This window comes from Acipenser ruthenus, chromosome 12 (genome assembly GCF_902713425.1).
Source record: "Acipenser ruthenus chromosome 12, fAciRut3.2 maternal haplotype, whole genome shotgun sequence".
Classification (NCBI taxonomy): domain Eukaryota; kingdom Metazoa; phylum Chordata; class Actinopteri; order Acipenseriformes; family Acipenseridae; genus Acipenser; species Acipenser ruthenus.
Window position 1 is genome coordinate 16,584,410 of NC_081200.1, and position 25,591 is coordinate 16,610,000.

The 25,591-nt window shown below is 38.6% G+C and overlaps 1 protein-coding gene and 1 long non-coding RNA gene across 4 annotated transcripts; one reads left to right on the forward strand and one right to left on the reverse strand.

Moving 5' to 3' along the window:
• The first annotated feature begins 289 nt into the window (after window positions 1–289).
• Window positions 290–17,734, forward strand: LOC117416987 (kelch-like protein 30). Of its 2 annotated transcripts, none has more exons than XM_059034613.1 (8): window positions 290–425; window positions 2,329–3,163; window positions 6,523–6,709; window positions 13,807–13,893; window positions 14,939–15,094; window positions 15,314–15,502; window positions 16,583–16,728; window positions 17,003–17,734. In XM_059034613.1, the coding sequence occupies exons 2-8, from the start codon at window positions 2,390–2,392 to the stop codon at window positions 17,249–17,251; spliced, it is 1,788 nt and encodes a 595-aa protein (XP_058890596.1). In that variant the 5' UTR covers window positions 290–425; window positions 2,329–2,389; the 3' UTR covers window positions 17,252–17,734. The 2 variants fall into 2 exon arrangements, with proteins under 2 accessions (XP_058890596.1, XP_033884414.3); XM_034028523.3 differs by having other exon boundaries at window positions 290–421.
• Window positions 17,735–18,485: 751 nt separating this feature from the next.
• On the reverse strand, window positions 18,486–25,007 carry LOC131740063 (uncharacterized). 2 transcript variants are annotated; one of them, XR_009330695.1, is made up of 6 exons: window positions 24,359–25,007; window positions 23,473–23,545; window positions 19,880–20,878; window positions 19,549–19,703; window positions 19,363–19,455; window positions 18,486–19,008 (listed from the first exon to the last, which is right to left on the reverse strand). It is a non-coding gene; the product is annotated as an uncharacterized LOC131740063 (long non-coding RNA). The 2 variants fall into 2 exon arrangements; XR_009330696.1 differs by lacking the exons at window positions 23,473–23,545; window positions 24,359–25,007 and adding an exon at window positions 21,240–23,433.
• Window positions 25,008–25,591: the final 584 nt, after the last annotated feature.

Sequence of the window (25,591 nt, forward strand, 5' to 3'; positions counted from 1 at the left end):
GGATTACTTTTAAAAAATGAACTTCCCCAACACTATTGGGGGTACACCATAAAAGACTTTATAGATCTTAGTATTTATTCTAATAAGACCAGAACATTAAAAATAATATTTGGGGTAGTCTTCAAATCCATGTTATGGACAACTAGAAGACTTACTGTTCTTAGGACAGCACTGGCATACAGGAAGCGTCTGTACAGCTTTAAGAGCAGGTGTCCCCAGAAAGACTAAAAATAGCCCAAGAGAAGAACAGGCAGACAGTGACTAAATAACTCAGCATAAGCCACAGTGTCATACATACAAACAGTCTCCATGTACACTCCAGAACGGTCAACAACAAACTTCGAGCTCCTAACTCACTCCTGGCCTCTTTTACTGGATTTCAGCGTACCCCATGATGTGAAGCTGAAACTTTTCTTACTCTGTAGGTAAGCTCAGAATTATATTTCTTACTTGTGGGATGGTGTCTTAGTATTTACACAAAGTTATAAAGCTTCAACAAGCACAGGGCCTCTTGTCCATCTAGGAAACCTGAAACAAACTTCACAATCTCTACAGTCAGTCAGTTCAGCTCTTAGAGTGGGTTTACACCATGCAATTATTGCTAGTAGGCAAATTGCTACTGAGTTGACTAGTTTAATATAGTGAACAAGACTGCTTATAATCGTCGGAGAGGCTCTGACTCAGCAATATGGATGGCAATTTTTCAGCCTGTGATCTCATTTTACTCATCATTCCAAGATGGCAGCACCCAAGAATAAGTGGAGAGTGGAAGAAGAGGTCTCGCTGGTTGTTTTTTTTTTTGTTTGTTTTTTTTAAATTAATGGTCTTGGGGCTGCAAAATATTTTTTAAAAAAATAAAAGGATACACTATATTCACAACTTGCCTTAAAACTCAACACAACAGTTAAGCATAAGCAATGTATTTATTGTCTATATCTTTTTGTTGTAGATAGTAGTTGACCTATGGATTAGTTAGTTAAAAAATATTTTAACCGTTTTTGTTGATATTTAACTTTTTTTTATTATTTTTTTTTACTAATTTTGTTTGATAATGACATTGTAATGGCATTGCAAACGTTACATGGAGAATAACAATAGTACTTTAAACACCTTAGTTGATTAATTATTTTGCTAACGGCACATTTCAGTATTGAGGTAATCTATACCCAGATTAAAGCTGATAAAAAATAAATGAAAAAAAAGAGAAACGCTGCAGTAGTTAAGTAAATTTACAGTACTGCTGCTTATTTTTATATTCCTTTATGTGGTCGTTTTAAATGGATCAAAAGATTGTCATATTTAGTGCAAACAGTGTACTGAATTATAGCCTACTGCACACTGTACTGTAAAACAGCAGTACACAACAGATACAATTTTCATCTGGGATTGAGGAGCTACAAAGGATTTGATACTTTCCCTATAAGTTATCCATCTGAAATGCAACTTCACTAGTTGTAGCATGAAATCATATATTTAGCTAATTACCTAAATATCCAATATAAATATATGGAAATGTCTTTATATACTGTATGTGTACAGTATTTTCTTTAGTTAAACATTGGTATTTGTTGTGCACATACTGTAGCCATTATTTAAAGTCCTCACATCGCACTGCAATACCCTGGTGTAAAAGCAGAGCAAAATGTTCTTAAACAAGGTAGAACACAGATGAGTGTAAACTAAAAGGCGGTACACACAGTAAACGGGAAGCATAAGCATGACAAGGCATGAGAAACTGAACTTTACAATTGTATTGATCATTTTCCCTCACTCAGTCCCCTCACAGGCTGGTACTGGAGACACCTAAATATCTTGATATCCTTGAACAGATAATTGTCTCCTCTTTAAAAATATGCAAAAGATTTGAATGAGCAAGCCTAGTGGTAACCAGAAATGTTTTTTTTCTAGGAAAGCAGTACAACTGGGGATGGGGTTTGTTCTGAAATGTAATATTCTCCCGGCAGATTTATTAAGATACATTATAATACAATTAAATATAAACTAAACTATTATATATCAATTCAGTTTCAATTAAGTAATCATCACTTGATGATCAATGGTCTTATACATTCGATTAATCTTCATGTATAAATTACTGCAAGGCTGTGGTAGTATAAGAATTTACATAATTTCTTGGACGTCCCAACTTACCATCTAGTTGGAATTATTTGCACATTAATAGACATAAAATCCTATGATGTTGAGCATTATGAAAGAGGATATACATAATCTTCCAAAGACAGATATACTGTATTGTAGCAACACCAATATGAATGTGTTCATATAAAAAAATCAAATACATTCCAATATCCCTCTGTTTGATTCTAGGTACTGAATATTGAAGAGCTTTTAAAAGTAAAGAGAGCATCCCCCTCATTTGAAGAGACCCATGGTGCGTAACGTGGACGACCTGGACTTCTGCCTGCAGTCACACCCGCAGAGCATCCTGGAGGGGCTGAATTCCCTGCGCTCGCACCCTAAGCTCTCGGACGTGACGCTGAGTGTAGCTGGCCGTGAGTTCCACTGCCACCGCAGCGTGCTGGCGCTCTGCAGCCTCTACTTCCACTCCATGTTCTCGGGGGACTTTGTGGAGAGCATCGCAGCCCGTGTGGAGCTGCGTGACGTTGACCCTGATATGCTGGATACCATCCTTGACTTCGCCTACACCGGCAAGCTAACCATCAACCAGGGCAACGTGGAGGGCCTAATCCGCACCTCCAGCCAGCTGCAGTTTGCGACAGTCCGAAAAGTCTGCAGCCGCTACTTACAGCATCAGATTGATGCCACCAACTGCCTGGGAATCCTGAAATTTGGGGAAATGCACGGCTGCCCAGAGGTGGTAGCAAAGGCCCGTGGCTTCCTTCTGGAGAACTTTGAGGCTGTGGCTCAAGGTGAGGAGTTCCTGCTGCTGGAGAAGGAGAGGCTGGAAGCCTGCCTCGAGGAGGAGAGGCTCCAGATGAGGGAGGAGAAAACCCGGGTAGAGGCAGCCCTCCGTTGGGTGAGGCATAACGAGGATACCAGGGCCACACACCTGCCCAAGCTGCTGGGGCTGGTGCGTCTGTCCCTCCTCTCACAGGAGTACATCACAGAGACCTTGTTAAAGGACAGGCTGGTCCTGGAGACACCCGCCTGCAGAGAGGCTGTGGAGAGGAACCGCAGAGGGGTGAGTTAATCAAACGCCACCTGGTCAGTTGTCAAGGTGAATCCGAACAAACTCATTCTGAAGTAACCTATTCAAAACATGGAGTTCATCTAAGCAGGCTGTAAATAAGCTTTGCTTCACTAAGTAATTTTACCGGCACATTTATTTATGCAGACTTTCCTGCAGTCTCCAAAAGAAACAAAAAAAAAACAACAACAGTCGACAGAAGGGAGTTGCACTTCCCAATGTACCACATGTATGTTGTTGCCTTTGGTGCTAACCTTCTGAAACATCAAAAAATGACAAACTATCACTGTAACAATTCTGACCCTAAACAGTAATGATAAGTTACTTTCACTTTGTGTCAAGGCTTCTGTTACCTTGTCCTTTCTGAGAACAATTACCCCACCTATGTCACTAAACAATCTGCTAAATACATTTTGCACTTCTTAGGTTATTGGAAATTCTTGTTAGTTTTTGACAGGTTTTTGTGGTGCACTTATATTTCATTTGGGAAGTGTGAGTAATCTGCTACCCACAGCCAGTAAGGTTCGCTTCCAAGAATCTGAAGAATCTGCATTGTTGGCCTAACAAGAAAAAAAATAGTCCGTACATATATCTTCCAATAGCCTTATTATGTGTGCGAGTTTACTGTTTAATAGCTGTTCTCGTACTGTATGTACATTTGTATGTATGTATGTTTGCTTTTGCTTTTAACTTGTTGATTGATTTTGCATGTGCCTTCAAAATTATATAACTAAAATTATATAATATCCATTACCAGTTTTACTAATCTACAAATTAGATTACAAAACTATTTGTCTATTTTACTGACTTTTCTTTACCATTAATAATACTAATGAGTGGTGCTGTGAGAGCCTTACTGGTGGTGCTGTCGGTAACTGTTTGAACCGTGGTTTTTGGATGTTCATCTGTGATCAATGGTTTGATCAAGTTCTCTCCATTCGGAGAGGAAAGCCCTGGTTAAATATGGTGCTCTCGCTAGTTAATCTTTATCAGGTTTTGTATTATATGTGTTTTATTTGTTCTCAGTCTTACTAAGACTAAACACCATTTGTTTATTATTTGACTTGTAGAGTTATTCCCCCATCTCCCTCTTTGTTTGCTACATTATCACAGTACTACCAGTACTACCAGTTATGAGTGAACCATCAGGTACTCTCCAGATTTTGACTCTGGTGAAATCAGTTCAATATCTCCTTCTATCGTATTTACTACTAATATAATATGTTCATATTGGGTGGGAGAAGCTTTTGCTTCCACATATTTCACAAACAGTCATGGAGTTGGTATCCTCATAAACAAAACTACACCTTTTACTTTCATCTCTCAACATACAGATGCAGAGGGACGATACTTAATTCTGAATCGTTACTTAAATGGCGTTACTCTAATAAGCCTTTATATTCCTCCTCACTCAGATCTGTCATTTCTTAATAAAATACAGAATATTTACACACGGTTGAAACCCATACTATCATTTTGGGAGATTGAAATCACATGTTTGGTTAAATCCTCAAATCCCCCTAAAACCTTAGTAACTTTCATGAAAATAAATAGTTTATCAATTAACAAAATGCAAAGTGAGTGAACAGAAGAAAAATCTACATCAAATCAATATTTGGTGTGACCACCCTTTGCCTTCAAAACAGCATCAATTTTTCAAGGTACACTTGCACACAGTTTTTGAAGGAACTCGGCAGGTAGGTTGGCCCAAACATCTTGGAGAACTAACCACATTTCTTCTGTGGATTTAGGCAGCCTCAGTTGCTTCTCTCTCTTCATGTAATCCCAGACAGACTTGATGATGTTGAGATCAGGGCTCTGTGGGGGCCATACCATCACTTCCAGGACTCCTTGTTCTTCTTTACGCTGAAGATAGTTCTTAATGACTTTCGCTGTATGTTTGGGGTCGTTGTCATGCTGCAGAATAAGTTTGGGGCCAATCAGATGCCTCCCTGATGGTATTGCATGATGGATAAGTATCTGCCTGTACTTCTCAGCATTGAGGAGACCATTAATTCTGACCAAATCCCCAACTCCATTTGCAGAAATGCAGCCCCAAACTTGCAAGGAACCTCCACCATGCTTCACTGTTGCCTGCAGACACTCATTCGTGTACCGCTCTCCAGCCCTTCGGCGAACAAACTGCCTTCTGCTACAGCCAAATATTTCACATTTTGACTCATCAATCCAGAGCACCTGCTGCCATTTTTCTGCACCCCAGTTCCTGTGTTTTCGTGCATAGTTGAGTCGCTTGGCCTTGTTTCCACGTCGGAGGTATGGCTTTTTGGCCGCAAGTCTTCCATGAAGGCCACTTCTGACCAGACTTCTCCGGACAGTAGATGGGTGTACCAGGGTCCCACTGTTTTCTGCCAATTCTGAGCTGATGGCACTGCTGGACATCTTCCGATTGCGAAGGGAAGAAAGCATGATGTGTCTTTCATCTGCTGCAGTAAGTTTCCTTGGCCGACCACTGCGTCTACGGTCCTCAACGTTGCCCGTTTCTTTGTGCTTCTTCAAAAGAGCTTGGACAGCACATCTGGAAACCCCTGTCTACCTTGAAATTTCTGCCTGGGAGAGACCTTGATGATGCAGTATAACTACCTTGTGTCTTGTTGCTGTGCTCAGTCTTGCCATGGTGTATGACTTTTGACAGTAAACTGTCTTCAGCAACCTGACCTTGTTAGCTGAGTTTGGCTGTTCCTCACCCAGTTTTATTCCTCCTACACAGCTGTTTCTGTTTCAGTTAATGATTGTGTTTCAACCTACATATTGAATTGATGATCATTAGCACCTGTTTGGTATAATTGTTTAATCATACACCTGACTATATGCCTACAAAATCAATGACTTTGTGCAAGTGTACCTAGAAGAATTGATGCTGTTTTGAAGGCAAAGGGTGGTCACACCAAATATGGACTTGATTTAGATTTTTCTTCTGTTCACTCACTTTGCATTTAGTTAATTGATAAATATAATCTATTAACATGTCTATTTTTGAAAGAATTCTTACTTTACAGCATTTTTTCACACCTGCCTAAAACTTTTGCACAGTACTGTATATATAACAAAGTTTCCACTACACCTAGATCTCATTTGCTATTGCACAAGCTAGGCAAACACCCATCTAGTTGATTATCCTTTCACAAGGGCTACTTGTCTTGCTTTGCTCGTAATGCTTACATTTGATAAGCATAATTCACTCCTTATATAAACTTTTCCGTAATGTTGAATCTTACTGTTTCTCCAAATGCTATAAAGCATGCAATGTGAACATGTTTACACTACTATCTCTGTAATTATAGCTCGATATCATGCTGGAAACAGTGAGAAACGATATTTCCTGGTCCTTTCAGACGGACCCAGGAGCCCTTTCACAGGGAGGTGCCCACTGTCCTCCACCCAGCCTGCAGGAGGTGCTGTTTGTGATCGGTGGGCGCTCTGCAGATGACTCAGATGATGATGATGAGGAGGAGGAGGAGGAGGAGGAAGGGCAGCCCAGGTCAGTCCACAGGAACGCTGCCTTCTACAACACCAAGACAAGTGAGTTGTGCAGTGTAGAGTGCTTTGGGTCCAGCGCTGGTACTTTCATGCCTTTCACCTCTGCAGGCATGGGTCTGAATCTGGCTCAGGTTCAGATTAGTATGTTGTATATAGAACAATCTACAAAGTATACTAGCTAATTGAATTTGACAGTACCTTGATCCATCATATTGGGTCTCATCCATTGCATACATAAAAACATAAGACAATTTACAAACATGAGGCCATTCGGCCCATCTATGCTCATCCGGTTCCTAGCAGCTGATTGATATAAGAACTTTGTCAAGTTGGGTCTTAAAGGATCCAAGTGTTTCTGTCTCAACAACATGACTAGGTAGCCCATTCCATACACTCACCACTCTCTATGTGAAGAAGTGTCTCCTACTCTCTGTCCTATGTCTAGTTTCTCTTTATTTAACTGTGTCCTCTGGACTTGGTTTTTGTGCTTTGCTTAAAGTATTGGTTAGAGTTAACTTTGCCAACTCCTTTTAAGATTTTAAAGACTTAAATTTGGCAGCATCTGTAGTGTATGCCTAGCTACAGCCAATCGTATTAATTCACATGTCACTGTAAATAACTCAAGGCACAAAGATGGCAGTGGCAGCAATGGAATTCACTCTGACACGGATTTCACCAGCTTTAAAAAATATTTTAAAAACACAAGCGCTGGGAAGTAATTGTTGTTGAATAGTTGCTATAGTATTGATTCCAGCAGCCTACAGGAAGGACCTTTTCCCCCCCTTCTATTAATTTGTTTATTCAACTTGACCCCCATTTTTCTTTGAAATGCTCGATTCAAATGTCCCCTCACCACTGCAAACCACTTACAGATTAAAAGTACAGTTACCACTGTCAAGCCAATCATCTATTTCCATCATGGGAACGGATGCTACTAAGGGTTGCCACCTTTTCCACAGACCAAACCCAGACATATTTCTCAGTCAGCCTTGGTCTATCAAAACTGTGAGGTGAACTATGACCAGATGATTCTCATCCCCAGCACACAGGGTGCAACGACAAATGTAGAGCTCCCTGTGGGTCAAGATTGGCAAATAGACACAACATGCAAACTCCTGGTGTAGGACTCACCCTGCGCTCAACATAGCAGTGCCTTTATTGGAATGAGCGACTTAGCATTATCGTCACCTGACATTCCAGTCTCCTAGATTTAATAAGTTAGTATGTCCGCAGAGTCCTGCCTGTTTTACAAGCACTAAATTCACACACACTCAAATCTAAGGAGAATAAAAACAAGACAAAGGCACATTTTTTCACTTGAGGTGGCAGAGTACTGTAAATTCCTCAGTCCACTACTTGCTGGTTAGCAGTGCCATAATGACCTTTGTCATTATTATTTATTTCTTAGCAGACACCCTTATCCAGGGCGACTTACAATTGTTACAACATATCACATTATACATTATTTCACATTATACAGATATCACATTATTTTTACATACAATTACCCATTTATACAGTTGGGTTTTTACTGGAGCAATCTAGGTAAAGTACCTTGCTCAAGGGTACAACAGCAGTGTCCCCCACTGGGGATTGAACCCACAACCCTCCGGTCAAGAGTCCAGAGCCCTAACCACTACACCACACTGCACATGCTCTTTAATAATGTTGACTCTTGTATTGGTGGTTTCTGAGAAGATACCAATTAGACTACATCCTCCAGTCTCTTCATTTTAATTTAAAGTAGGAGGCTATAAATCCCAAGTAGAAGGCTGGGGGGTATGGGGGTCCTCTCCAGCGCGGGTGCAAGTGGCAATTACAGGGGTTTGCAGGGGTCTAAATCCTGCATATCCTGGTCTTAAATATGTTCCGTAATAGGGACCCAAAATTCAAAATAAGTGTATCATTTTGTTCATGTTTTTATTATTTTAGGCATTGAGATTTAAAGAGCAAGTAAAAGTTACGTATGTATATGAAAAGTAATTATAAAATAATGTATTTATATTAGAATTTTAAAACCACAAACTTGTCTTAGCACGCAGTACATTTGAAAGTGTGTAAAGTTCAAATATTTAAGCAAACTCCGTTTGGTTTTACAATAATTTATTACACACAGAAAAAAGAACCAGACACCAATGAAACAAATTATATTTCAGGGACAAAAACAAACAATGTCACATTATATAGATACCATAATACCAAGTGAGACAGAAGAGAAAAATGAGACGCAATTTCTAAATTAAAGATAATAAGCAGTATTAATTGGTAGTACATTTGAATACAAAAAAAAAATTCATGGAACCAACAAGTCGTTACATTTATTTTTAGTCTTCCAAGATTCTGAGTATACTTTACCATGTCGCCATTTCTCATTAACTACCGAGTCCGAGAATGCACAAGTGCATGAATAAATAAATAAATAAATAAACAAATAAATAAATAAATGGGGAATTTTCAAATAACTATGTAACTTGGTGTCCGGCTGACATATTTCTCAAAACAAATTTATTTCCTATTGAAAATTATATATTTTTAGAAAGGTAACATTTTAATCTACGCTGCACAGTAACTTATTAATACATTTAAAAAATGTTTTTGCCTTTTTTTGTACTTTCATATTTTGAATCTCATAACCGACCCCTGTCCCAGAGTTTGATTTTTAAGTTTCAGAGTGAAATGTTATACATTTAATTATTATAATGTTATGTTTTTATACAAAAATCTGAAAGAAGTATTTAAGTTGTTTCAAAAACATATGTTAAATATGAGAAAAGCTATGTCATTTTCTATTTATGCACCATTCTATGCATGTCCCAGAGTTTTGCACACAAAATCTCATAACCGACACCCACTGACTTTCTGTGTAGAAATGATAACATATCAATAAAGTCTTTCAAACAAGGTGAAAGGTCAAGGGTTTCTGTAGGGAAGGACTGGAGACAGGGGTAAATATGCTCTTCATTATTTTTAAAATATTACCGTTTAACTCACTAGTGCAGCCTGGCACAGTTGTGTAGCTCATAACCAACACCGCTAGCAAAACATGGAAATAAAAATATTTATGAAATGTACAAGTATTTAATATAAATTTACTTTATCCTCATTGTTATTACATTGAAATCGAAAAACAATGGCTGCCCTGTTTGTTGTAAATGGACAAAGAAGTGAAATTTCTCACAACTGACACCTTACAATTTTTCTCATAACCGACACTTTTCAAAAACAAGAAAAATGTTGGTTATGAGAAGTTAGTGTCGGTTATGATTTTTATATTATTTACTTGTATACTTCAAATCATGTTTTGGGGTGTTGCACATTAATAACACTAAAATCCCATTATATAGATATAGTTAAGGTTACAATCAGTTTTATATTCTCTTCCGGATCCATATTTTCTCTCAGAGCTGATAGTTAAGATATTAATAAGATGTCTTTGTATATTGCAAGGCTGAGCTGTGTATTTGTGAGAAGTGTAGAAGATACAGGAAAGAAGAAAAAATTATACTGAGAGACAAAATAAGTACCTAGCAAAGGAAAGGGAAAGAAGTAAAAAGAAACACATACCAATAAGTGAAGTGTCAGATACAGTACAGAGAGGTAGAAGAATTGGAAAAAGGCTTTTCATAAAAGACAGACCGACAACTAAAAGAACTGACCACTGTCACTCCACAATCAACACCACCACATCCTGTAAATCAGGGTAATAAGAGTGCAGAAAGGCCTTCTGTATCTGGAGCAGGCCAGGTCCAAACACATGAATCACCGTGCACCTCTAGAAAGTCTTGGGAAGGGAAGACAGATAGAAGAGAATACTTCCAAAGAAGAAAGACAATAAAGGCCACAGAAAAAGCAAAGTTCCTTGAGGAAAAGAAAGCTGGCAAGACAAACTGAAAAATACAAATTCTGATGTAGACTTGCTTGTGTGTTTCGGATCATTGTCTTGCTGCATGACCCAGCTGCGCTTCAGCTCAGGGACGGATGGCCTGACATTCTCCTGTAGAATTCTCTGATACAGAGCAGAATTCATGGTTCCTTCAATGATGGCAAGGGATCCAGGTCCTGATGCAGCAAAGCATCCCCAAACCATGACACTACCACCACCATGCTTGACCATTGGTATGAGGTTCTTACTGTGGAATGCAGTGTTTGGTTTTCACCAGACATAACGGGGCCCATGTCGGCCAAAAAGTTCCACTTTTGACTCATCTGTCCATAGAACATTGTTCCAGAACTCTTGAGGATCATCGAGGTGCTTTTCGGCAAACTTGAGACGAGCATTCATGTTCTTCTTAGTGAGCAATGGTTTCCACCATGCTACTCTCATTTTTGCCCAGTGTCTTTCTGATGGTGGAGTCATGAACACTGACCTTAGCCGAGGCGAGAGAGGCCTGCAGATCTCTGGATGTTGTTCTAGGGTTCTATGTGACTTCATGGACGATTTTATGCCTTGCTCTTGGAGAGATTTTGGCAGGACGGCCACTCCTGGGAAGATTCACTACTGTCCCAAACTTTCTCCATTTGGACAATATGGCTCTGACTGTGGTTTGGTGGAGCCCCAGAGCCTTAGAAATGGCTTTGTAACCCTTTCCAGACTGATAGGCATCAACAACTTTTTTCTAGAGCTCTTCAGGAATTTCTTTTGTTCGTGGCATGATGTGCCTCTAGAACCTGTGTGCTGACAACTTCACTCTGATGGTAAGGGCCAGAGTTAGTCAGATTTATATTGGGCAGGGTTGGCCCAAATCAGGCCTGGTTGTTAACCAAAGTACTCAGACAGCTGACCCTAATTATCCCTTTAATTGGGTTGAGTTAACTAGGGGGGGCGATAACTTTTTCACACCTGAAGATTGCATGTTTGATTACCTTGCACACCAAACAAATGAAATAAGCACCAAACTGGTGTCATTTTTTTCTCTCAGACTCCCTCTATATACTACTACAACCCACAAAATAATCTGACCAAATACAATGTGAAAAATGTGCAAAAATGCAGAAAATCAGACAGGGGGCAAATATTATTTCACGGCACTGTATATAGTTTTTAAATGTATTTAAATAAAGGGCTCAAAGGGTACCATGTCAACTGGAATATGATATAGAAGGACAGCCTGCAGTCTGTAACCCTTTCTTCTGATGTTTTAATGAATTACACCCAAGGATTTAGCTGTAAGATGAAGTGCTGAGAAAGAAACTCATAACCAACACAGAGCTTTCATAACCGACACCCCACACTCATAACCAACATTGTAATTAAAATTAGAATTTAAAGAAATATGAAATATAAGTTTAAAAAACAAATGCTATAGTTGCTATAGCTTCTATTTGCAAAACACTCCACATCTGTCTAAGTACTGTTTGCTTAGGATTTATTTTTTCTTCAGGAAAAAAAACTTTTATGAAAATGTTATTTAATAGAGTGTCGGTTATGAGGTAGAAATTTAAATAATTTAAATTAAAAACAATACGTTTTTAATTATTGGGTGAAATATACATAACAAAAAAATTACAATTCTAGAAATGCCACTTTTATAAATCTATCTAACAACAGTGTTCAGTTTTAACAAGTTTTCTATTGGGTGTCGGTTATGAGATTTTGAGGGGTTCGTGACAGAAAATTAAGAAAAAAATACAAAAAAATGAAAAATATTAACTGTGCCAATAGTAGGAAACAAAACTTTGAAGATTGTTGATTGAGTATAGGTTTAAAAAAACACATAACAGCAATGATTTTATATCAACTTTTTATCAGTCCAAGTTACATAGTTATTTGAAAATTCCCCAAATAATACATTTTTAAAAATGCGCTAAAGAGAACTGCGATTTAAAAGACTGTTGATTTTAGTTTTCAGAAGTTCGTTTCTGTTGCATTTTCTGTAAACATTACATCGATTTCTACAGTAAGTTGTATTTTTTTTTTCGTTTAATATTTTGTTTATTTTGTTAACTGTTGCTTCATTAAAATAAATACAAACAATAGTAAATAATGTATTGGCATTTACTTAAACAACGTAGCTGGAAAGTGAAAGTCCAGTACATAAATATCAAGTTATAGGTATATGAAATGAAAAAACATGGACTCTACTTCAAATGGAAAAGAGTAATGTTGAAACAGAAAAACACTTTGGTGTACAACTTACACACAAATGGAGGATTTGTGGCACACTCTACAACCCGGTTTCTCAGAGACGTCGGATTCAATGGCCAATAGTTACGTCGCACAGTGAAGAACTCGAGTACACGCCCATGAACTTCTTAAAAATTGAATTTAGTCTTCTAAAAATAACGAACTTAAGTACCGTGCCTATTTCAACATAGATAATCACAGTATGTGCTTATGCGTATTTGTACGTGGGTGTTTGTGTGTGTATGTGTGTGTCGGTGTGCTTTTTATGTGCATTTTGTGTGTAAACTGTCAATAATATATTAGTTGACCACAGTTTTACAGCAACTGATTATGCAGAACAAGATCCGACCAGTACATCTTGTAGCTCATATAGTGATATTTTTTGTTTAATAAAGACTGACTCAGCAAAACAAAGCACTTAAAAAAAATCTGTCATATTCATTAATTGCACAATGCAAATATCGTTTCCTGAATTAAGTGTATACGCTAGGTTTCAGATCGATCTTCTAAGTCAATGCATAATACATTTTACAATGCTATAACATATACTCACTGTATTTCGTACACTTCGAGTAAAAAAAGACGATCTTACATAGAAAACATTAAAAAAAAAATTTAAAAAAAAGTTATACAATGTCATAATTCTGCTCTACGGTTATTGACTCAGGTATATGATTGTTTGGTTTTCATCTCCGACATCGCTTGTAAGCTCGAAACTGATTGGTCCATTCACGGTGTCCATGGAAACATAAGCCCAGAAACGATCTCAGAAGGAGTGTTTTACTGGACTTACATACGTAGTGAATTGTGTAAATTGCCGCTATTTTACTGTAACAAAATAAACATTTAGAATACTATTCACTAGAACATACGAGCACTATAAAAACTATTTTTCCCCTTTTTGAAATAACTAGTTTAGGCGGCTTATCTGGAAAGTAGAAAAATGAGAAGGCTGAACCTCTAGCCACTGTGTAGTGTTAATGCTAGTTTTTTTTTTTTTTTCATTTTGTTCTAGGGCAGTGGAATCAGATCCCAGACTTTCCCGACTACAATAAGTGGGGATTCTCTGTGGTGTCTTTGAACAACAACGTGTACGTGACAGGTATGTGAGAGACGGTGAGTGTGTGTCTTGGTGGTTCAAGAATGCCATAGGACAGGGGTGACCAATCATGGTCCTGGAGGGCCATGCCACGCTAGGTTTAACAGGTAAAATTAGATCATTAATTACTGTATGGTCTGGAGGTTTCATTGGTTCAATTAAACAATTTAGAACAGGGTTGGAACAAAGACCAGTAGTGGAGGGGACAACTTTGGCTACCCTTACCATAGGACACTTCTTCCAAGTGTTTCATAAGCGATCTCCTTGACTGGTTTGGGTCAGGGTTTGGAGTTTATTTTATCTGAAAAAAAAAAAGCTTTATTTGATATGCATAAACTTGTCATTTTGTCTCTTAGTTCTTAAGCATACCTTATAATATATCATGTTGATGCCATGTGTACATTTTATATATAATATAACGTGTAAGACATGGCCTAACATGTTACTAACATGTTACTGCTGATGACCACAGGAAGTCTCTCACTGTTTGCCACATGACATAAAGCCATATCATTATTTATTCTGCAAATTATCTAGCTTATAATTAGGGCTTCTGTTTTTCGGTTTTAACCGATAAAACCCAATAAAACAACTCTGATCATCTATCATTGATTCATTATCAATACTTTAAACCCGCCCCAACTACTGAATGACAGCACATTCCTACAAGTTCATACAGTTTTTCAAAAACGAAACCCCCGAAAAAAACGATTTACATAAAACTCGAAAATAGCTAAAAATAAGCACTGAAAAATACAATTAATAAAACCCGAAAAACAGAAGCCCTACTTATAATTGATAACTTTGTGAAACATCCAGTTAATAGATTTTTTGGAAACTGAATTAGACATAAAGCTATACAGTGACACAAGTTTCTCATCGGCTAGCAGCAACATTGGCAGTCAGTGGCAGTCTTGAAGCAGCAGCTCCAGAACACCTCTCCCTGATGATATTATCTTCCAGTGGGGTTGTAGACTCCTTGGCAGAGAAGTGAATACAACAGGAGGTGAATACCATGGAACTGTTACTGAACTTCTGATTTCTACAGGGGGCTCCAGAGGCTCTAGAACCAACACCTGGTCAACCACACAGACCTGGAAGTACGACTCGCAGCAGGGGAAGTGGACGACGGTCGCTCCCATGCTGAGGCCCCGGACCAACCACACCACTGCCGTGCTGAACGGAGAAATCTACGCCATTGGAGGTACTGAAAGTGTAGGGAATGGTAGCTGTGGTGTCTGGGACAGAATGTGTGTGTGTGAGGGTCTGAAACTGTGCATACATCGGGGTGCTTTGGGCTTGAATATGTGGGAAACTGAAACACCTCAACTCCAGGACCCCAGTCTTTGAGATAGAGAAGGAAATGTTCCTTCCAGGATCCTCAGGATTGAGAATGGATTGTAAACCCTGTAATTGTTTTCAGGTACAACGCTGGATTTCGTGGAGGTGGAACACTACGACCCATACAATGATAGCTGGTCCCTTACTGGTCCCACTGTGAAGTATGTCAGTAATTTCACTGCCACAGGCTGTATGGGGAAACTCTATGTCATTGGCTCCTGTGCAGTCAAATACAATGTTCTTGCTATGCAGTGCTACAACCCTGTTATAGGTAAGGGACTCAACACATTTTACAATAGTGTATGTTGCACGCAAATTTAGAATCAAAACCATTTGGTTGTGACCTATTACTATTCTGTGCAGAAGACTTGAACCATTCTAGAAGGGGTGTTCAGACCTGTTTAGAATTCACATTCTGTTCAGGGGATGTAAAAATAAAACATACCATTATTGAAATAATATTGGAGATCCTGTATTGACAATTATATTTAAAAATCAAGTTACAAATGTAGTGCAGTGTAGTTATTCTATTTGCTGTTTTGCTATTTTGAAGGGGAAAAAAACATGTTTTAAAAACAACAATAAACATGTGTGGCGCAACAACATTCAGCCCTATTCAAAAAGCTTTAACACATGAGTTACTTAAGGAATGTTTTTTTTTTTTTTAATGTCTGTTTTGTTGGAATTCTTGAAAGAAAATCAACAACTATTCTTCCTCTATACTTGTCATTGTATTACTATAATTAATTTTCACTTTGGCGCTGGTGATCAGCTACGCATCCTCACGAGGTTTTTAAAATATAAAAACAACAACAAATACGCGGCGCTTTGAACTGCGCCGCAAACAAAAATACAAATAATAATAAATAAATATATAGGGGCGGGACACTCCGCCACAGTTCAATACAAAGCTTCCAGTAAAGCACTTGTTACAGTAAGACACTGGTCAGAGATATTTGCATCGGCCAATTACAACAAGCATACAATAGGAATCATAAAGGATTTTTTTGTATGGGGCCATAGTATTTAATGCATCTGCTTAATAGGGGACATGCAAAGAGGTATACAGTAAGTTAATGTTTAACATAAAACCATATCAATGTGTTACAGGAATTATTTCACAGTGACAATGCTAACAATTATTAAACAGAAAAAATAAGGGGGGAATTACAAAAACACTGGTGTTCGTGTATTCGTATTGCTTTGTTCATGACTGCTGCCTCTTGTACATTCAACACTAAGTTGAGTAAACTTCCCTTTTGCAGCTTGCATTTTGACAAACCTGGCCCCTTTTTTTCCTTTTTGCCTATAAACATCCCACTCAATTCAATTGTTGTCTCCTGCTGTGCAGATGGATGGAGCCTCATTGCCTCCCCCTTCATCCCTAAGTACCTCTCTAGCCCGTGCTCGGTTTCACTGGATGGGGTCATCTACCTGATCGGAGACAACACCAAGAAGGTCTACATGTACGACCCAGATGCCAACATGTGGCAGAAGGTGAGTGTCATTGTACACTAATTCATTATTGGGGCGGCACCCAGAACCAAACATCATAAAAAGGGAAAGGGAGAATGCCAAAAATGTATATTACAATGAAGCTACAGTGACTGCTCTTTAAGGAACCCACTCCACTATGCTGCCCTACGTCTCTCTTTACCTACGTTTGAACTGGCTTTGCGCTTGCCTGGAGAGTCCTAACTGCCGACACTAAACATACTTCCTCATTCCATTCAAATATTATTCTTTGACTCTGTCTCCATGCGTGTTTCAGGTGCAGCTGCTCCACACACTCCATGAAAACGGGGGGATGGTGGTCCTGGGCGGCAGGCTGTTTGTGACTGGCGGGCATTGGAAAGGCTTGGAGGGGGAGTACCGCGTCGAGATGGAGGTGTACGACCGCGGCCGCAATTCCTGGCACATGGAGAGCTCACTGCCGCGGCTCTGGCTGTACAGCGGCTCCTGTTCCATCTTCCTGGATGCTTCGCAGTGGGTGGAGCCGTTCCCTGTTGATCAGACCTAGCAGGCCGTGACCGCGTAGGACCTCCGCTTGCTGGGTTGCTTCAACAACACCAACGGGGCTTCTTTCAAAGCTACTGTACTTGTTTTATGAAAGGCGTCAATCTCCTGGTAAATTTTCTAAACTAGAAACATTTTAAATAAGGACTTTTAATTAATAACCACAGCCTCCCTTTTTTAGGGTGTTTCAAAAAATTCTAAATTAGACAGCATCAATTGTAGGCGTCGAGGACAAACAGAACTGCTATGGTGAATAGTTCGGTAAAGTACAATTAGCAGTTAGGGATCGTAAGGTGTAATTAGCAAAAATTAATGGCATGCATATAATAGGGTGTAACACAGTGTTCTGTAGGTATGGTGCAAATTATCCATGTGTTAGTAGCGCGACAATTAATGTGTCCCTTTTTGTAGACCTTACTAGAGACATGAACTGTATAAATAACCCATATAAAATATTTGAAGATATATATATATATATATATATAGATATATATATAGATATATATAGATATATAGATATATATAGATATATATATATATATATATATATATATATATATATATATAATATATATATACACACACAAGGCAAATCCAGTATTATCAAGCATCCTTTTTCCAGAATGTCCTGCTCCCATTTAGGTGGACTGATAAAGTTTTGTTTCCTTCTTAATACATTTTGCCAGGTCAGTGTGCTTTACCTGTACAGGGACACATGTAGGGTAAAGTCATCACAGACCCTTGGTTAAACATTCTATCCGACAGTCAGCAATGGAACTAACACCTGAATTCTAAACTACTGTAGCTGGATTGTTAACTGAAACCAAAGAAAGAAGATAGAAATGGGATTATCAGTCCCTAAACCAATGTACATTTGTAAAGTTAGTAGGTTTTTTTTTTTTTTTTTTTAATTATTATGGTTTACATTTGCAAGCATGTTTTTTTCTTGTTACGTTTGAATTTCTTTGGTCTACACTCAAAAAAATAAAATGTTGGATTTACTTAACCCAGTTATGTCAACAGGTTCCACACAACTGAGCTGAGTAATTTGTAAATCATATGATTTATAAAAGTACACAATGAACTTAAATTTTTCCAACACTGTTGAGTAATTGCAAAATGATTGGATTAGCTCAGATTTAAGTAATATGCTCATGTTCAACTTATTAAATAGGCTGACGTTCAACTAATTAAAGCTACCCACATAAAAGCAACATAACACAGTCAGTTTGGTTTTACTTAACTGAGTTTAATAAATCAAACGCATCATCGTTATTGGATTTACATAACTAGGTTTTGTCAACATCCAACAACTGATTTGAAAAGACTGCTCTATCAAAACTGGAAATAAACAGTAAATAATAACAGTTCTCACAGTTGTCACAAGTTGTCAGTGATTTTAAACCTCTCCTGGAGACCCCAGCCTTTCCACAATGTAACAAAAACATTTGAATACAAGCCAAACGGTACATCAACTTAAAAACATGTCACGCCAACAATTCTTTGTGACAACAAGCACCTTTCTTATTCAAGGTACAGTACAGTACAGATGGACAAGATGTGGTTCAATGCGTATATGAGGCCAAGCAACAGGGCACACGCATTTGCAGCGTCTCCCAGATATTGAAGCACTTGCACACCCTCAATTATGATCCCAACATCCTCAGGGGGGTCCACGGCATCTGCGCCTTAATGTTTAATCACACAGATTCCGATGACTGTCTGATCCATCTTCTTCTGGGCGTCATCAGCGTCGACATCCTCAAAGACAGGCAAAAACACAAAAATAGATACATTTCATGATGTATTTGATGTCAAATGTTTGGTAAGTAAATCAGTGAAATGGATCTCCATGAGGAATAAAAATGACATACTACTTTGAAACATACATTTTACATTAGTCAATCTGCAGAAGCTCTTATCCAGAGTGACTTAAGTGCACTCAGTCTAGTTTGATAACACTACCACAAGTCAAAAATCATAGCGAGTCCCCTTTGTTAAAACAAGCTAGAGACAATTGCAGTGCCAAAATGCAGTACACACAGTACATTCAATGAAATGACTAACTTCCAAGTGCAATGCTACATGAGGGAAAGGACAAATGCGTCTACTTACCAAGTACTCCTTTATGAGCTTTTCAGGCTCTTCATTGAGGTAGTCGGCAAGTGCTTTAAGGATGCAGGCTCTTCTAGTTTCAATGCTGTCATTCTGAAGAATAGAACATGAAAAATGAACACACAAACCTTTACTGTTCTGTAAAAGATGAGCAGAAATCTTTCCAAAACCAAATTAAGCACACACCTGGCCCCATGACTGCCATTACGTTCCTCATTCTGTGTCCTGCTGCTCCCCCTTTCCTTTGGAACACTGGTCAGTTTGGTGGAGTAGTGATCCAATTGAGACATGAACTTCGACAGCAAAGGGACGGTGGTGATGCGAGTGAATTCTCTGCATACCTAGAACACATTTAGAAAGATGCTCTTTTAGAGCTAGGCCCTGTATGCTATGGTTACATCCTTCTCTACACCAACTAAACTTTAGAAATCTGATGAGTGAGGTCAAGATGTACATCGCAACTTCTCATTAAAAAAGGGATGAATTAAACACACATTTTGCATCTAAACTGACTTACCTCATGCTCAGAAAAGAGAGCCGACCATCTTCTTTTGAAATCTGCAATAAAGGTCATGTCTTCAATCACTTCAGGCTTCCTGTAAGCAAAAGTTTTTTTCCATTTTCTCTTTAACCACCTGCTGGTTGTTCTTTTTCTTGACCTCAGATTGCAGTGCTACCCTCTCTTCCTCAAGAGTCTCCTTGTTTTCTCCCGCTGGGTAGTCCGGACAGTAGTTGACTTCAGCTCTTCTTGGTTTCTTTTCTTTGTTTTGACCCATGCATTTATCACCCCGTTTGTGCTTGAGGGAATTGATGTTCAACTCCGAGCATCCTATGTTCCTCAGCTTTGTGCAATAGTTGGCCATTTTATATTTTAAACTAATCCAAACTAACCAGTAACTGATCCTTGCTCCTTTAAACATGGATGCTTTATTATCAAAGCTTCAGCTATCTCATCAAATTCTGCACTTGAAGGGTATGCTTTGTACTTGATTATTTCTGATGCTAAGCCCTCTAGAATGTCAGACTTCAGTTTTGAATTGGGGCTCAAGAGAGTGCCATTGGTTTGGAATGCATGGTTAGCCCTTTCTAGTTGGATCTCTACATCATAGGTGAACTGAGGTATAGGGAAGCTGTCTGGCCATGCCTGAGATCTGAGGGACGACGTTGACTCGGGATGAGCGTATATCTGTGTCCACTGATGAAAGGGAGGAGGACTCGTCCAAGCCATGAAGGAGTGTAGAATGAAGAGGGCAGGGGCACATGGTGAATAAATCACTTTGATTGTTCCTTTGTCTTGGATTTCTGTTGTCGCGGTCAGGTTCATAAACTCGTTATCAAACTCAATGTCCCTAAACTGCAGTCTAAAGTCCAGACAGCCCAAATTGTCTTTGAATTTCACTTTTAAGTTCATCTAAAGACTCAGGTATCCCAGAGGGCAGAGTTAATCTTGAAGCATCATTTTCTCCCAGGATGATCCAAAGCTTCGCTGGTGCAGTCATTATGTCAAATTGTTATTCTAAGAGAGAGAAAAGAAAAAAAATTAAGAATCAAGTAAGCTCTAGATGATGGCACTACTGACTAGTCTTATATATAGTCTTTACCATGATACTGGGTGAAAAGAAACAGTGTTGCAATAATGAAACATACATGATAGCCAAGTGCAAGCACAAATGCACACTTTAGAGATATTCCACTTTTCAGAGAAATAAATAAAGGAAATAAAGAAAGGATGGGTTTAAGTTTAAGGAAAAGAAAGAAGGTGCATGGAAGTATAAAAGGAAAATAAATAAGGAAATAATGTTAAGTGGAGTATCCCTTTAGGTGCTCAGCACCTGGCGAGAGGGGGGTGGGGCTTTGACTTGTTCCCCTCATATTACCTGCCAGGTGTATGTATCTTTTCATTGTCACCATCCGGAGGGTTCCAACCTTGTAGTCAGCGAGGGGATACCAGTCTGCCAGTTCACTGAGCTCAATCAGGGAAACTTCCCTTGGAGATGGATCTTAATGAAAGGCTCTGTAGTGCTCCCTATACCACGAACATAGTTTTCTCACTATGAAAATCAATGTATCCTTCAAAACACACATCTGAACTCTCTCAGGTAGTCCACCAACTGATCCATGCACAATTATCATGCCACTTCTGTAGTTTATGCCACTACTAGAGACACTTTGGGCAAGGTTAACTACAGTGACATCAGGGTATTTCTGACTGAGGCTAAGTGCTACATCCTATTTCATGACATCAACAGAGATTGTTGAGACACGTGCAACCTCCAAGGAGGATTTTTCACAGCTCGGTGAATGCATATGATGGCCAACCATCAGCTGATGTATTTGCCAAGGACAGCATTATGTTTTTAAAGCAATTTATGTGCCGAACAACTTGCTTAAAACAAAATGGGTTTAGCCTCAAACTGCATTGTCCACAACAAAACAAGGGGACCAAAGAGACAAATCATTTCTGGATAATGCTCCAAAAAGTTATGTTTTGGCAGCAGTGTTCTATCGGGGAAAAGTTCTTGATATCTATGTCGGTGCTCTGTGATTTTACATTCCAAGTATGCAATTGACTCATCAGTATGAACAGGAGCAACAACCAGCTCTACAATATCTTTCAAGTCTAAAATCACTTGTCACACTGGTTCATCTGCAGGTATCAATTGCCCAACTATTAATGGAATTAATCTTAATAAACACAAATTCTCGTGTAAGTTGCCACCTATTGTTTTTTTACTTAGGAAGGTATGTGGCACCAAATGTGGGCGATTAGTCTTATCTCTCCACTTGTACGGAAACGTCCGGATGAGCTCATTGAGGCCATCAAGAGTGAAGAACTTCTTTGATATAAGCAATCCAAAGCATTCTACAAGCTCTACTGGTACTGTGCCCTCAAAAAGATAATGTGTAACATCAGGGGGATAGCCTGTTGTAACATTAAAGTGGGCAAGGCTGTCAGTTAAAGCACATGCCTTTTTCACACCATAGCAGCTTACCCCTTTCTCTTGAGCAGATGTTACATGCACCTGATGAAGTTCTTTATTTCTGAGACTAAATTCACCCACTTTCACTTCCTTCGACTGAATTTCTGAATGCAGAGCTGTACAAAAGCTACAGAAAAAATTCCCAGAGAAACAATCCACAAAGCCTCCTAGTTGGTGGATGAACACCCCCTGCTGCTCCAAAGTGACAAGGTCTTGCAAAAAAGGCTCTAATATTTTCCTATAACCATAAGTGTTTACATCACTACTTTTACATAACAATGCAAGATAAATTGAGGACAGTGATGATTGACAACCTGGTGGCAAATTACCCAGTAAACGGCGCAAAGTTTGTGTTTCTTGCGTGACGTTCTTGGGGGATTGCAAATTTCAAAGTCGTCTACATACAAGCACACAGAGATTCTCAATTCCTCTCCTGACAGAAACTCATTGTTTTTGAAGTGCTGACAACCTGAAAAGATCTGTACTGCTGTTTTTCACTCACTAAATGTTGTGCTGTATGATTTTCAAGAACTCTATCGAGCACATCGTTCTGACTAAGAAGCTGTTGTAAAGACTTTAGTATGGGAATGTACTGAAAGGTTTGGTTTGCCTGAGCCTCAAGTATGTATTCAACTGGATCATCCACTTTGAAATTCTCTCTGTAGTACTGTCTGCGTTTAAAAGCAGAAGCTAGTGGGCCATCCCTTCCTATTGCTTTTAACAAAGGGTTAGATGCACAAAACGCATTGGCTAGCTCCTTAATGACCAGCTGGTCAACTTGGAAGTTGTGGTTATCTTTCAGTGTATAAGGATTGTGCTTCATATTCTTGTGAGACTTGAATGTGCCATAAATGTTTGTTTGAAAAGAACAGCCCTCAAACATATAGCTGTTTCATGACTCCTAAGATGGTTGTTAACATGAACAAAATACTCTTGCACTGAGGCAATACCACTACATTAACACAGATGGCAGCTGAACGTTGCCAATTCTACAGATTTTTAAGATGTTTGATTGGCATGTGATCTGCATAAGTGACTTTGTAGGGCATTCCACGTTTTGAAAGTGCATGGACAATTTGAATATGTGCATGGATAGGGGTGCCTGCGGCCATAATGACCATGCTCTAACCTGTAGTGCTTTAACAACTGGGTCCTTGAAGACACTGATACTGCACAATCCTTACAGTGCCACATTCATGTCACTGAAAAAAAAAAAAGAGAAAAAACTTTAAATATTGAGCAACAATGCATTAAAATGTATTGTAATATACTTAAATCAAGTGTAGTATATCAAGATGTTTTATTCTACTCTTAAGGCTAATTTAAAAAAAAAAAAAAAACATTCAAGTTGATTTGCTTAATATACTGCTACACACTGATAGAACAATGCCAGATGTAAAAATGTTTTAACAATTAGCCAGAAACCATTTCAATACAGCTAGCTAGCTCCTTTCTCAAACTTTAAGGACACTTACCACTAATCAAGAGACACAGGTGCAAGCTGCTGTAATGTTCAGCTCAGCTGGTCCTGTTGGCAACTGCCTCCGAAATCAGTATCAAAATATTAAAATCAGTGCTTTGGCTTTGGTTCTAGAGTGCTCGGAAAAAAGTAGCTAGCTATTCAACGTATTAACTAGCATCACACAAAAAAGTCCAGAAAAATGTATAAATAGCGAGGCTCTGGCAGGCTAGCAAACAAAACTAGCTAGCTAGCGAGCTAGCTAGCATCTACCACATGAAGCGATAGCTGCAGATAAGGCAATATTTGATAAGAAATTTATCAAAACGTTGCCAGTAAGACGAGTCCACCAAAACTATCAAGCAAAACAGATAAGCTTCATTAAAACTGGTTTTCTAGCTAGCTAGCCAGCCATCGTCACCATTTCAAGGGTGCATGCTCAGACATGATCTATCGCATGTGGCGCACGTTAATAAAAAAGCACATCAATATTCATTTGTCTGACATTGTATATGTAAAACCGTGAATGTAATGTTAATATAGAGGCTTTTCTTACCAATATTTCGAAGAATGTCAATGGATTTATTGTGCAGCGGCAGTCACGATATTCCACTCCATTTTCAAGCCTTGTGCAAGTCTGCAAGACTGAGCATGTGCAAAGCCGTACGGAACGTGTAAGGATGCTTTTGCGATTTACACAACAGTTATACAGATTCAACCTGAGTGGCTTTAGTAAACCCGACATGAGACTGTATTACGTAAATTCAATTTAACTGGCACAATTTTCACTGGCAAACATGCATTTATTGACTAATTTCAGCATGAGTTATTAATACAAACAACAGTCCGATTTCATTTTTTTGAGTGTGGATGCGTCCTCTAGTTATAGCTTATATATGATTTGTGCTTTGGTCTTTCTTTGTTTTAAAAACAGTTAATTGTGGCTTCTGCTCCGAGGCTGACATCAGCTCAATCAGTCTGCTGTTCCTATGTTGTCCCCTCTGGTGCGTTTATTTATTTTTTTTATCCAAACTGTGCTTTATTGTTCTTTGTGCTGTACCATGCTTAGCTCTGCTTTTAACTAAACTTTAATAAAGGTTTTCATACTTTTACTATGGCATTTAATACATGTGAAAACTTAGAATCCATGCTTGCATTGCACAGTGAAATGAAGAATGTATATTAATGAAAATACTGTGTCATTTTTATGTTAATGATTTGTATTTTTAGCCAATAAATGTAGTCATTTTCTTTTCATCTTAGATGTGTTGTGTTTTTGGTTTTTTTTTGCAAACGGATAGACTGTACACTCAACATATTTAAAGATAAAGATACGTTTTCTGTTTTAACTTGGACTTTCTTTAGATGTTTAACTTCCCCCACTCTTTGACCATGCTGATCAGGCCTCCCCTTTTAAAAGGCAGCCATGGAACCAATTATAAAACAGCAGGGTTGTGGCTCCCCTCTGCCCTATAATGCCATTCCACTAGCTTTCATTCTGTAATAAGGCAAAACACAAATAGCACGCTAACTATGGCTCCTGGCTCTAGTGTTATAAACTGTATAATATATGGATTTGCAAAAGCTTACACCTTGAAGGACCCTGTCTCTCGGTGTTATAACAATGCATCCTTTGAGGATATTTTTAGTGAGTAATGGAGGTCAATATCACAGACACTAAATTGCCATAGTTTTTTGTAAACCTTAAATACTCATATTAAAAGTAGGTGAATTGTGACTTCTAAGTAATTGTGATAGACAGAATGATTCTTGGTGATAAATCTCCCTT